This window comes from Dromiciops gliroides, chromosome 6 (assembly GCF_019393635.1).
Source record: "Dromiciops gliroides isolate mDroGli1 chromosome 6, mDroGli1.pri, whole genome shotgun sequence".
Classification (NCBI taxonomy): Eukaryota; Metazoa; Chordata; class Mammalia; order Microbiotheria; family Microbiotheriidae; genus Dromiciops; species Dromiciops gliroides.
In genome coordinates, this window is record NC_057866.1 from 49,013,017 (window position 1) to 49,027,262 (window position 14,246).

General features: G+C 38.8%; 1 protein-coding gene across 3 annotated transcripts in view; it reads right to left on the reverse strand.

Moving 5' to 3' along the window:
• The window catches only part of NELL1 (neural EGFL like 1), a 909,424-nt gene that overhangs the window by 721,819 nt on the left and 173,359 nt on the right, over positions 1 to 14,246 (reverse strand). For all 3 annotated transcript variants that reach the window (XM_043971020.1, XM_043971019.1, XM_043971018.1), the window contains exon 5: positions 13,941 to 14,037. In XM_043971020.1, coding sequence (XP_043826955.1) covers positions 13,941 to 14,037 — 97 coding nt within the window. The remainder of the gene's footprint in view (positions 1 to 13,940; positions 14,038 to 14,246) is intronic.

Genomic DNA, 14,246 nt, shown 5'->3' on the forward strand with positions numbered 1-14,246 from the left:
TTCCAAGTTGAAATATATGGGGGGGGCGGTTTCAGATTTGACGGAAGAGATATTACAGAACAGATGGAAGACGTGGAAGCTGGTTGAGAATATTGAGCTTAACCTATAAATAAAATATAGGCTCAAGATAGTACTGCAAGTCCTTCAGAGGGAGTAACATTTAACATTTATATGCTCATATCCTAAAACAGCAGAAGGTAATCAGCAAAGGCGGCTTCCTGCTTGTTATTTTAAGTTAAAATATTAATTGGAATTATTAATAGAGATAAAATCACAGTACCTTGTTCATTGAATCCATCTCTGCATTAACCTCTTCTTCAAGGGTGATACTGTTCATGATTATGATGAGTGGAAACAATATAACTGTTGTAAGAAGCTCTCCATGGTCCTTCTCACTACTAATTCTTTATTGCTGGTTGGTACTAAGGATGGGGCAATCAGTTGGCCTCAATCTTGAGTGTTTTCTGGGAAGAACAACTGCTTTTCCTGCCCCACCCACTCCTCCCAAAACACTCTTTCAAAAGCTAAGGGATCTCTTCAGGACATTAGAATGGCATGACATTGTGAATGAATGAATGGATGGATGGATGGATAGATAGACAGATAGATAGACAGAGACAGACAGACAGATAGAGATAGATAAATGATGAATAAGTATATGAATAAATAAGTGGATGGATGGATGGATGAGTGTTGGCTAAGATTCCAGAGGTCTGGATTTTAATACTGGTTCTACTAATAATAATAACAATAATAATACCTAGAATTTATATAGTGCTTTAAGATTTGCAAAGCACTTTACAAATATTATTTCATTTTATCCTCACAACCACTCTGGGAGGTGAGTGCTATTATTATCCCATTTCACAGATAAGAAAAATGCCTCAAAAGTTAAGCAACTTGGGGCAGCTAGGTGGCACAGTACATAGAGCACTGGCCCTGGAGTCAGGAGTACCTGAGTTCAAATCTGGCCTCAGACACTTGAGACTTACTAGCTGTGTGATCCTGGGCAAGTCACTTAACTCCAATTGCCTCACTTTAAAAAAAAAAAAGTTAAGCAACTTGCCCATAGTCACACAATGTCTGATGCTGGATTTGAACTCAGGTTTTCAGACTTCAGGTTCAGTGTTCTGTCCACCCCACCACTGAACCATCAAATTGCCTTTATTTGTAAAGCACTTAGCACAGCACCCTTACACATAGAAGGCATTTAAGAAATGTTTGTCTCCTTCCTTTCTCCTATGACTGAGCACTCACTTCCTTTCTCTGAATCTCAATGCCCTTATCTGTTAAATGAGGGACCTGGATCAAATGATTTTAAGGCTCCCTAAGAAGGTGCCATATGTAGTGCCCTGGCTTTGGAAAGAGTATGTATATTCAAATCCTACCTTTGTTACTTCTTACTATTTTGACATTGGGCAAATCACAACTTCCCTGAACCACAATTTCCATATCTAAAAATAAGAAGGTTGAACTAAATGGCCTCTGGAGTCACTTACAGTTCAATATTTGTGTTTCTCTGACCTGATGAGTCTATGGAAAGACCAACTGAACTGGAGTTCCCATAATTCCAAGCTTTATAACATAATAAGCCTTAACTATCCTTCAGGCACAAAATCTCAGTAGAGATAGAGAGGGTGAGAGAGAGCACCGTAAAGGAACAGAATATCAGAGAGCTGCCTTTTCAGTGTTTCTTGGTTGTAGTTTTAATGGTGGACAGTTCCTGGCATCTGCCCTGTGATTTCATTGGTATAAGGAACTCCCCATTCTACCAATGCAGATTAATGCCTCATCTGCAAATTAGTCTTAGAGAGTTCTCTGTGGCACTGAGAGCTTAAGTGACCCACCCAGTGCTACACAACTAGTAGGTATCAAACTCTGAAACTGCCTCTTATCAGGTTGGAGGTAGGGAAATCAAGGACCAATTGGAAAGAACCAATTCATGCTGAAATAGGGTGCATTATCTTAAAATGGAGCACATCCTTTCTTTACACAATTGACAAAAATACCACTGAGCCACATTCCTGCACACAGGAGTCCTAAGGAGACCTGCCTTGTACTCAGAAACTGAGGACAGCTAGAAGGACATTAGTGTTTATCGGTTTTCGATGACACCAGTGACTTCATTACAAAGGATGGCCAATTGTGCTATATTGATGGGATGCAAATATAGATAAAAGAATACTAACTGTCCAGCATCTTTCACTAAACCATAGCCCCTGTTCTGGGCATCTCATCTTGTTTTTGCAGATGAGCTGCTAAAACACATACACACACACACACACACACACACACACACACACACACACACACAAAAAGGTGGCACAGTTTGACCTGTTGATGGAGATTAGGTTTTTTGAGATGCTTAATATTAACCTTGAAATAAGAATAGAATAGCTCTTCCTAAGTCCCTCCATTCTTGAAATTTAGGATTTCTGCTGTTTATGAAGTATACCAATTTGCTTCATGGGACAACTGATTTTTCCCTTCATAATAGGATATTATTTTTTCACAATTACATGTAAAGATAGCTTTCAATATTCATTTTTGTAAGATTTCAAGTTCCAATTTGTTTTCCCTCCCTCCTTTCTGTCTCCCATCCCCAAAACAGCAACCAATCTGATATAGGTAATATATGTACAATCACATCAAACATATTTCCACATTAGTCCTGTTGTGAAAGAAGAATCAGAACAAAAGGGGAAAAAACACAAAAAGAGAAATACAACAAATGTGAAAATAATATGCTTCGATCTGAATTCACACTCCATAGTTTGTTGTTGATATTTTTTTTCTAGAAAGTGGATAACATTTTCCATTATGAGTCTTTTGGAATTGTCTTGGACCATTGTATTGATGAGAAGAGCTAAGTCTATCACAGTTGGTCATTGCTGTTACTATGCACAATGATCTGTTTCTTCTCCCTTCACTCAGCATCAGTTCATGTAAGTCTTTCCAGGTTTTTCTGAAAATGAGCCGCTCATCATTTCTTATAGCACAATAATATTCCATTACATTCATATACCAAAGCATATTCAGACATTCCCCAGTTGATGGAAATTCCATCAATTTTCAATTATTTGCGACCATCAAAAGAGCTGCTATAAATATTTTTGTACATGTGGGTCCTTTTCCCTTTTTATTATCTCTTTTGGATATAGACCTAGTAGTGGTATTTCGGGGTCAAATGGTAAGATAACTAATTTTTTTAAAAAGAAAGAATTTCTCTTATTTTCCCCTCATTGAACTTTATTCATAATTTAGAGCAATGTAGCACTGTATTTTGTATCAAAAGAACCAGATTTGCATACTAGGTCTCCTAATTACTATCTGGACTATCTTGTGCACACTGGTTTCCTTATCTTAAAAAATGGGGATATGGGGGCAGCTGGGTGGCACAGTGGTTAAAGCACAGGCCCTGGATTCAGAAAGACCAGAGTTCAAATCTGGCCTCAGACACTTGACACTTACTAGCTATGTGACCCTGGGCAAGTCACTTAACCCTCACTGCCCCACCAAAAAATATGGGGGTAATAGTATTCCTTATCTATAAATTGGGGATAACACAGGGTTGTTACAAAAATCAAAGGAGGTAATCAGCATTAAATATTTTCTAAACCATAAAGTCCTTTACAAATTTGTCATTATTATAAACATCTGCAAAATGATGGATTAAATTATGTTAAGGTATGTTCTAGATTTACAACCTATAAAAATACAACTCTACCACATAACCAAGTTGCTGTTGCTGTTCATTTTTGTTGACTTATTTTTGTCAGCTCAGTTTTGTCAACACTTTGTGTTCAAGTCTGTGTGACCCCATTTAGGGTTTTCTAGGCAAAGATACTGGAGTTGATTGCCATTTCTTCTCTAGATCATTTTAAAGCTGAGAAAACTGAGGCAAATGAGGACAAATGAGGAAACTGAGGCAAATGGGGTTAAGTGACTTGCCCAGACTTTCACAGCTAGTAGGTGCCCAAGGCCAGATTTGAACTCGGAAAGATGGGTGCTCCTGACTCTAGTCCCAACACTCTACGCATGGTACCACTGGTAATGTTCCACATTACCAGATTTGATCCTATTCCTGGTACCAAATTCCAAGCTCGTATTCAGATCCTTATGTTATCTCAGCTTATCCACAAACCACCCCACCTTGTGCCCATGTCTTTGGACCTCAGTTTCCTCCTCTGCAAAATGAAGGAGCTAAACAAGATAACTCCTGTTTCATTCCTTCCAACTTTACATCTATGATGCTTTGGCCTTCATAAATCCCTTTGGCTGGCAGCTAGGTGGCACAGTGGATAAAGCAATAGCCCTGAATTTAGTAGGACCTGAGCTCAAATCTGGCCTCAGACACTTGACACTTACTAGCTGTGTGGCCCTGGACAAGTCATTTAACCCTCATTGCCTTACAAAAAAAATCCCTTTGGCTAATGTGGGCATGAAGGTTTTGCAGTGAATAGAGTAATGGATCTGAAGTCAAGAAGATCTGTGTTCACATCCAGTCTTACACTAGATGTGTGACCCTAGTCACTTAACGTCTGTCTGACTCTGTCTCCTGATCTGTACAAAAAGGATAATGGTGTCACTCACCTCCTAGCATTGTTGTAAGGATAAAATGATGTCATATTTGTAAAGCACTTTGCAAATAGTAAAGCTCTTATGAATGCTAGATATCAATATTAATATTCTTTTTAAAGAGCATCTGACCACTAGAAAATATCAAGTAATTAGAAGAAAATATTAAAAATGTTGCCAGTTCTCTATGTAAATCCATTAAAATATGGGACACATTAGAATTAATAAAAAGGCATGCATGTATAGTATATGTAAAAAATGCAGTCATATTGTTTCCATGTTATCATCCTCTTGAAAGGGGGAATAGATTCTGACTCATCCCACCTACAAGGGAAGCAGAATCTGTACCCTGTCCCCCAATGAAACTAGCATGGGCTTATAAGGTTTTGCTAGACAGCAAAATAGACTTGCTTTAATGACTACATGAAAAGCAAGCACAGTTAAAATGTCAATTGTTACAAAAAAAACTGTTTAAAGAAACAGTTGTTAAAGTGTCTGAAAAATAGTCTGCTGGTTGGATTTGTATGCATAAACACACATACATACATATATACATATGTGTATTTGTATGCATGTATGTTTAAATGAGAGGCTAAAACTTTCTTTGCAATCTTGTCTATTCTATCAATCTGCTCTGTAAGCCTGTTTATCCTCCAACAATGGTGCAATATTTGACTTCAGCCCAGCCTGGCATCCTGAAATGTCACAAATAATGAGGTGTGTCTAAATTACTGAGGTTTGATTGTTAATAGGGTGGCATCTTGCCAAGAAGAGGAAACAGGTTGCTATCTTTTCTTTATTCAATTCACCTGTTGTTCCCCATGACGGTCTTCTTTTGGGTAATGGTGCATTGAGAAATTTACTTGAAATAGGTAAGTGGTCCATTATGAGTTTTTAATGTTCAAGAAACTCATGAGTATTGTTCCCACAATTCCCAGAAAATTTCCCATTCTGTAGTAAGAAGGGGAATATGCATGCACACACGAAACACACACACAAATTATCAAATTATGCTATTAAGATGTTCCTATGTATGGAATAACCATGATTAGGCAAGAGCTCATAATAATACGCAGAGCCTTCAGAGATAAATGCAAGCACAGCTTTAGTACCAAACAAATGCTAATTCTTTTTTAACGCTCTTATTTCCCTGCAGATCTCTGTTTACATTGAAGAAAATGGTTCGCTTTTTTTTGGTGCTAAAACACTGAAACAAATTGCCTTGAGAGGAAAAAGGGGAGGGGGTACCCTGCTGGGCATGTAAATATATGGATGAAGATGTGTACTGTTTATAAACTGGCAAAGGCCTGGGCTTCTGCATTGAGCAACAAAAAGTAAGAGTTGTGAAATCCACAAGTAGGATCTAAAAAATGCAACCAATTATGTATCTCTGCCCTGAAGACAGTTAATAAAATATTCTGGCATACATAAAAGCCAAGAAAGGCACTTGTCTATTTTCATTATGATCAATAAAAACTGGCAGCTCATTAACATATCATTAGCTACCCTGCTGTTTCCAAAGTGTTAATGCACAGAAATATTAATTTCCAAATGTATAAGATCCCAGAGTTCTCTGACTTTGGATTTCTGCATAAAAGAATTCAAGATGGGTGAATCCAATCGAGCTTCCTTTCTGATGTGGCTATAAACATATGTTTACCATCTGCAGAATTATGGGAAGCAGCTGAGGTAAAAAACAACAGCTGTAGCAGAAAATAATGCCATCAATTTCACTTCTCAGTGACAGCTCAGCTGTTAGAGGCAATAGTAAAGTCCAGGTAAGGGTCAGCTTTTGAACTCCAGTTTACCAGAGGTTGATGCTACCTCTTTTGTTCATCTCTCTTTTAAAAAAAAAATATCTATAATGTAAAAGGTTTTTGGACAGCACCTCTCTTCAGTTATCAACAGTTCTGGCCTTGTTACAATTGCCCTACCAAACCATATGGCTTCGGAGGGTTTCACTGGCTCACTGCAGTCCACACTAGCCTTTTGCCTTTCCCTTTTCCCTCTTCTAAAATTGTAACTGCATAATCAGCTTAGGCACTGAATGTATCAAAGGGAAATTGAGTGGGTAGTCAACCATCATGATAATGGAAAAACCATAGCAATCTGAAAATGCAGATAAGCCTATCACTATCACTACTGCGGTTTCTTCAGATGAATGCTGCTTTGATTGGAAGAAATACCCAGATTGTCTTTGGTTGTCCCAGATAGGAATTACTTAATATTGGGAGTTTTCCTAGATGGCTCTAAGCTAGCGATTATATTCCTGCTCTTCAATCAGTAGCATTTTTTTTTTGCATCATCCATAAGAATGCACCAGGAAGCTGAAATCGCATTGAATGCATATGTTTGGGCTTTTTATGCTTTAACTTTTCCTATGAAGTGTATTAATATTTAAAGTGTAGAGCAATGTTATCTTAACCTAAAGACATACTATAAATAATTTTGGAGCCAGAACAATAAAGTCAAGTGCTTTGGTCTCCCAGACCTGCAAAAGATCTTCTATGTTACAAATATTGCAACTGGAAGGATGTTCAAACTTTCATTTAGAGAAAACAGGTTGCCTCTTGGTGGAGGGCGGGGGGGGGGGGGGGGGGGGGGGGGGGGGGGGGGGGGGGGGGCGGGGGGAGGGGAGGTAGCAGGGACCAAATCTCTATAGCATCAAGATAATTAAGAAAAAAAATTTAATTAAAATTAAAAGTGGGGTCAGCTACGTGGTGCAGTAGATGAAGCACCAGCCTTGGATTCAGGAGGACCTGAGTTCAAATGCGGCCTCAGATACTTGACACTTACTAGCTGTGTAACTGGGGGCAAGTCACTTAACACTCATTGCCCCCCCCACAGACACACACACACACAAATGGTTAAGGAGTTGGTACAATGTTGCAAAAAATCCTGCAGGAAAGGAGAGGGAAGGAGAAAAGATGAGGGAGGGAAACAGAAAGGAGAAGGGATATCATAAGATCATAGATTTAACGCTAGAAGGGATCTTAATGATCTATTTCAACCCTCATATATTAGAAATGAGGAAACAAGATACAGAGATTATATAACTTACCTAAAGTTACACAGGCAAATAAGGAGCAAAGCTAGGATTGGAACCCAGGTCTCCTAATTCCAAAACCATTTTTCCCACTGCACTATCCAGAAATGCCCAGGATATACAAGCAAAAGCTACCATTGCAATGGCAAAACACTGGTTTCTTTAAAAGATCTCATTGTTCATCTGGCATTACAGAAAATAACCCACAGAACTAATTAAACTGTGACTGGAAAGCCAGAAAACCAAAATAGAAATGGGACTTAAACTGAGCAGCTAAAGATCACATTAATGGAGAAACTATCTCAATGGGACCCCACCTGATGAAACAATGAGAGACAAGAGATGGTTGCTGATGGGCCTCATTCCCCAAAATGTTATTCTTCCTATGGGCAGATGGAACAAGCTACTCCCACCTAAAACCACCAGGGTTTTTTGTTTATTTGTTGTTTGGTTGGGGGTTTTTTGTTTGTTTTTTGGTAAAGATAGAGACAAGAGGGGGTCATAAGGTCCTTGGCCAATCCTGCCTTCTCCATAAGGCCTCCCTCATTCACTATAACCCACAGGGATCTCCTCTTCTCTAAACTTGTATCATACATGATGTCTGCATCATTCAGTTCTCCATTTAATCATAGGCTGCTTTGTATTCATGAGAAATCATAGACTCTTAGAGCTGGAAGCGACTTTGTTACTTAACTGTTTCAACTGTGCATGTTTTGTCTCTGGCTAGATTACTTGTAAGCTCCCAGGAGGGAAAACTTAACTCTGCTTTTGGTTCCCTATCAGGATCTAGCTATAGTTCTAGGCATATGCCTGGAATTCAATAAAGAGATACTGGTGGGGGAGGTTGGGGAGAAGTTGAGTCACAATGGTGAAGAAATCCAGTGAGCTCTCCCTCAAAACTCCTCCAAAGAGTTCTAGGAAACACACCAGACTGGATCCTGTTTGGTTAATCCAAGAAAGAAAGTCATACTGAATGACTTTTCCTAGCCAAGTCAGCATAGGGGAATAAATAGAGAGGCCTGTAGACATTGGGAACAAAGTATGGACAGGAGTCAGTATGAAGCATCCCGTTGCTCCCAGTCTGTGTCCAAGGGAAAGACTAGATCCCAGACTAGGATGTGATCCTTATACAGGGTGCCAACTAGTAGCTTTATCACCTAATATCCACTTCCAGACCATAGATCCAGGTCAAAATGAGGAAAGGACCAGCATCCAGGGACGGCATTCTATCTAGCAATAGAAGCTAGGGTAAAACTCAACTATATACTGAGCAAGGAAGAAGTGCAGAGATAAGCAGAAGCCTTGTGACTCAGTTGTTAGAAATAGAGGAGAGCCTCAGTTCCAGCTTCTAGCACAATTGAAAATTTGTAGGGAAAAATACAAATCAAGAACCTCAGACCAAAAAAGAAGCCTGCAGTTTTGTCATTCAGAACCAAAAGACCTTGTCAGCTGACCGGAAGTGGCTAACAACACTCTATTGGTCAGACACAAACTGTGGAAATTTATTTTGATTTGGGGACCCTACCTTAGGGCTGAGATCAGAAAGCCTTAGGCCCTCAGGGTCTCTTCTGTGTGGGAGGAGCTGGTGCCCCTCCCCCTCCACTTCAGCTGAGCCAAAAAGCCCCATGGGCTGTATGAGACACCAGGTCAGACAACTGGGGGGAAAAAGCCCCCAGCTCCCTCCGACCTGAGCAGATCTATCCCAGAGATCCTGGGCTTGTCCAGGCCGGACTCTGGCATAGCCTGTGCTGAGGCACATGATGCTCAAATGCCCCCCAGCCCCAGCCACAGCCCTGGCTGGCAAATTAGCTTGGAGTCTGTGGGGGTGCAAAAAAGCCCCGAGATTTGAGTGGAGAAAAGGAAAATATATATATAGACCTGGGAATTAGACTCAGGGAAGGCTGAAGGACAAGATTAAAGGAGGCTAACAAGATTAGAAGAACAGAGGAGGGGGCGGCAAAGGCAACAGAGGGAAGACTGATGGAGCAGACAGACAGACAGCCAGAACAGGAGGCAGCAGAGAGCACAGAAGCAGTCAGCACAGGGTACAGGTGGAGTTAGTGAAAGTAGCTGAGTAGTGAAAGTAGAACATACCCTAAGGCAAGAGGCAGCAACAGCCCTTATTGTATTAAAAAAGTTCCAGGCCAGCAGGTGGAAAGAGACATGCCTGCTAGAATGCAGTCAGGTTGTACATTTTATTTCCCTGTATTCTTAATTTTACATTGTATCACATAAATAAACTCTGCTTTGATTATTTAGTTAAAAGGCTTCTTAATATTTTGCTTATCAATTTGGGAGCACTGTGGTGGAACTTTATAAACAGCCCATATTAAATTAATAGCAGCCAGATAGCCAGTTAGTCAACAGTCCCCAGATTAGTCCTCCAGTCAGATTAGCCCCCAAATTAGGCAAGCTTACTCAAAATATTCCACATTTGAATGGCAACCCAGGTGGGACTTATGGCCCAATTATAATTTTTCTAAATATAATTTTTCTAAGTCCAATTATGTAAATTTTTCCAGGTTAGATTAGCTAATAATTAATTTTTTCACAAAACCCAGGTCAGGAACTTGAAAAGCTCAATTTGTGGGGGCATCCATCCAATTTTGCCCAGGTTCAGACCAGTTCAGACCTTCCCTTCAGAAGTACATAGAGCCTGATCCTAATATTAACTCTGAAGTTAAAAAGTAGGCTGGAAAAATGAGCAAGCAAAAAACAATCCCTCGCCCAAAATGTTATTTTAATGACAGGAACACCTGACACAGCCTTAGAAGGAGAGAATGACTCCAAAACATCCAAGAGCAAAGCCTCAAAGAAAAAGAGAGCTTGGGCACAAATTAAACTACAATTCCTGAAACAGATAAAGCAAACAAGGTTTTTCTTTAATGTTTTGCAAATGGTGGTGGGGAAAATTGGAGGAGGGGGATGAAAGCTATGGAAGAAAGAACTGGAAAGCAAATTAATAACTTGGCATAAGAGGTACAAAATCTTACCCCAGCAACAAGCTACCTGAAAAATTACTTGTTTGCCCAAGATCACATAGCTAGGCAGTATTAAGTGTCTGAGGCTAGGTTTGAACTTAAGTCCTCCTGAATGCAGGGCTGGTGCTTTATCCACTACACCACCTAGCTGCCCCATACTTGAAAATTTATAATGGACCAAATAGAAGAAAATAACTGCGTGTGACAACAATAAATATTAAAACAAAGTCAAAAGACTAGAAACAATAGAAAATTTTAAGATATATCAAAGTAAAAATAACTGACCTGGAAAACAGATAAAGTAGAAAGAAATAAAGAATCAATGGACAACTGTCATGGTAAAATAAAAGAGCATGGAAATTTTATTTCAGGAAATGTTAAAACTTCCGAGATAGCTCAGACCCAAAGGGAAAAGTAAAACTATAAAGAATCTACTGATCATCTCTTGAAAAGAACTCCAAAATAAAAGCTTCCAGGAACATTATAGCCAAAATCTCAATATTCCAAATAGAATAAAAACACTGTAAGCAGTCAGAAAGACAGAATTCAAGTACCAACAAGCCACAGTCATAATCAAACAACATGCTAAAGTTTAACAAACAAAACCATAAAATAATGGAAAATTTGGAATATAATATTCCAGGAAGCAAGACATAGACTTATAATCAAGAATTACTGATCAAGAAAAATTTGGAGAACTTCCAAGAATGCCTGATTAAAAAGAAAACCAGAGCTTCATGGTAAATTTGAAGTGCAAATACAGGAGTCATGAAAAACATTTAAAAACATATGAATGAACAATGAACTAGATGAATATAAACTCTTTATATTCTAACACAGTGGGATGATGTGTGTGTCTACTCAGAATCCTATCATCATTAGAGATCACAGAGAGAGTCTTTTAAATAAAATACATGGGAATGTTTCTGTTCCCTTTTTTAAAAAAAATTATTTTTAGAAGAATGGAAAGAAAAAGAGGAATTCACTTATAGGGAAAGGAAAATTAAGGGAAATTATTTCAAACAATAAAAATATACAAACAGCCATTTAAATGAACAAGAAAGGAGTTGGGGAGAAGGGTAACATTTGAACCTCATCCTTATCTGAACTGGAAAAAGGAGAGAAAGCAGAACAGTTGTATGTGGAAAAGTATTTCATTCAATAGGGAAATAGCAAGTAAAAGGGAGAAAAAAGAAGGGACAATTAGAGGGAAAGTAGATTAAAAGGGGAATTAGTTTTGAACCAAACAAGCTCTAAATATTTGCTAAAATATTTATAGCACTTTTGAGTTAACAAAGAATTGGAATCCATCAATTAAAAAATGGTTGAATGATTTATGATATATTAATTTGATTGAAAACCATTTTGCTGTAGGAAATGGAATGGTTTCAAAAATTCTGAAAAATCTCATATGAGGGGAACAGTGGATAAAGCACCAGACCTGGATTCAGGAGGACCTGAGTTCAAATCTAGCCCCAGACACTTGACACTTACTAGCTGTGTGACCCTGGGCAAGTCACTTAACCCTCATTGCCCTGCCAAAAAAATTAAAAATCTCATATGAACTGATAAAGAGTGAAGTTATGCAATGACAATATTTTAAAGATGACTTTGAAAGATGTAGTGGCTTTGATCATCATATTGGCCAAGTACAATCCAGAGGACTAAGGATGTTACACACCTCCCTATAAAGAGGTGAAAAACTTAAGAGTTCAAAATCAAACATATACCAATATATGTACTTTTTGCTTTAAATAATCACATATTTATATTTAAATATATTTTATATACTAAATTATATTATTTTACATATTTATATTTTTTTCTATCAGACATAATGAATGTAGGAATTAATTTTGTTGGGCTATGAATCTTTGTAACAAGGGGTTTGTTTTTCTTTCATTCATAACAGAGGATGGGGAAAGGACAGATGATTCATGATTGAAAAATATATAATTTAATAAGCAATTGTTGAATAAATTACTTATTATATTAATTGCCTACTACATGCCCTTTCCAAATTCTCCATCTGAGATGCTTGTTACTAACCCAGATTCCAAGGGGACATTCCCTGTTCCATTTTTAACGGAAATGGGTACGATGGATAAAATGCTAAACAACTTGAATTGAAAAGGGCTTAAGTTCAAATCCAACTGCTGACACCTGTTGTATAACTATAAACAATTCACCCACCTCTCTGAGCCTCAGTTTACCCCCTCCTTAAAGTGGTTATAATACTGCCTGTAGCACCTAATTCAAAGAATTGTCGCAGGGTTTGTATCACATAATCTATGTAAAGCACTTTGCAAACTTTTGGAAGCTCTATAAACATTAATAATAATTACTACAGAACATCACCAGCTACCGTCTTCTTTTATTACTCCAATGAATCTCTAGTCTCATTGATGTGGGGTATTCTCTCCATTGGTGCACATTGTTCCCTCCATATTGCAATATGAAATGGGCAGAAAAAGATGAAAAGTATGCATGATGCCTACAACCATGTAAGTGGAACACTCTCCCAAAAGGACTACAATACTAACTGAAGACCTCAAAATGGCTTGGTTATGGGCCCAGGTACCTGATCTGAATGGGCCTGGGCTCCCCAGAAGTTTTGTTTGGTAAATCAAAAGAACCTTCTCCTTAAGAAACCAAACAAAAGGACAGACACACCTAAAGAGATAAGGGGCCTTGGACTGGGACGAGTTAGCTCCAGGACCACCACCCTTCATTCTAGTCTCCCCCACCCCTCCAGGAGATAAGACTAAGTGTGGCTACCACCTTTCTGGTATGAGGACTGAGATGGCTTCCCCCAATAAAGGAACAGTCAGATGATCACTCCAATCAGTCCTCTATAAAAGTATCTGCCTGTCTCCTGCTCTAGGAGATAGGTATCTCAGAGCCACACCTCTGTGCCATGCCTTCTCCCATGAGAAGTCCAGGGATTTCTCTCTTGGTTTCCCTTCCCAGCCCCTAAATAAACTATTATTTTATTCTCATTGGATTTGTGAGCAAGAGGGTGTAATTCTTTAAAGAGGAATTCCTAAGGACCCCTATCCCAAACCCTCACCTATTTCCCCATAACAACTTTGGATAATAAAGTTACATACCATATCTTGGCCAACAGGTAGAGGCTTATGAGATTGGAATATAGCAAACACTAACAGGAATGGTTATCGTACTTAGCTGTTCTTCTTTGTTACATGGTAGGATTCAAAAGGGGAGTGAGGAAGCTTGTTAAAGGTATGAGTAAAACATTTTTAATAAATTAAGGGCTCAATGTGACTATACATACACACATATATTTCTTCTTTCAAAAAGAAAACTGTGCTTACTTTCAACAAGCCATGCTTTTGGTTGCGCTGCCCAAGCCATAAGTTGCTTCCCCGGGGGAGATTGGTTTCCGGAGGGTCTATCACTCGCTCATAAATCCTGTGGATGGAAATATCAGGGTTACTATAAAGACAGCCATAGCCCAAAGGAGAAAAGTAAGCATTGCTACCCAGCCCAGTCACATTAAAACTGAGGTTGTTAGATTTTGTGTGGGGGAGGAAGGGATAGGTATTACTTGCCTGGGGTTCTTTAGTGAAAAGCACCACAAATCAAAAGATACATTAGAAAGAACAAGTGGGGTTTGCAAT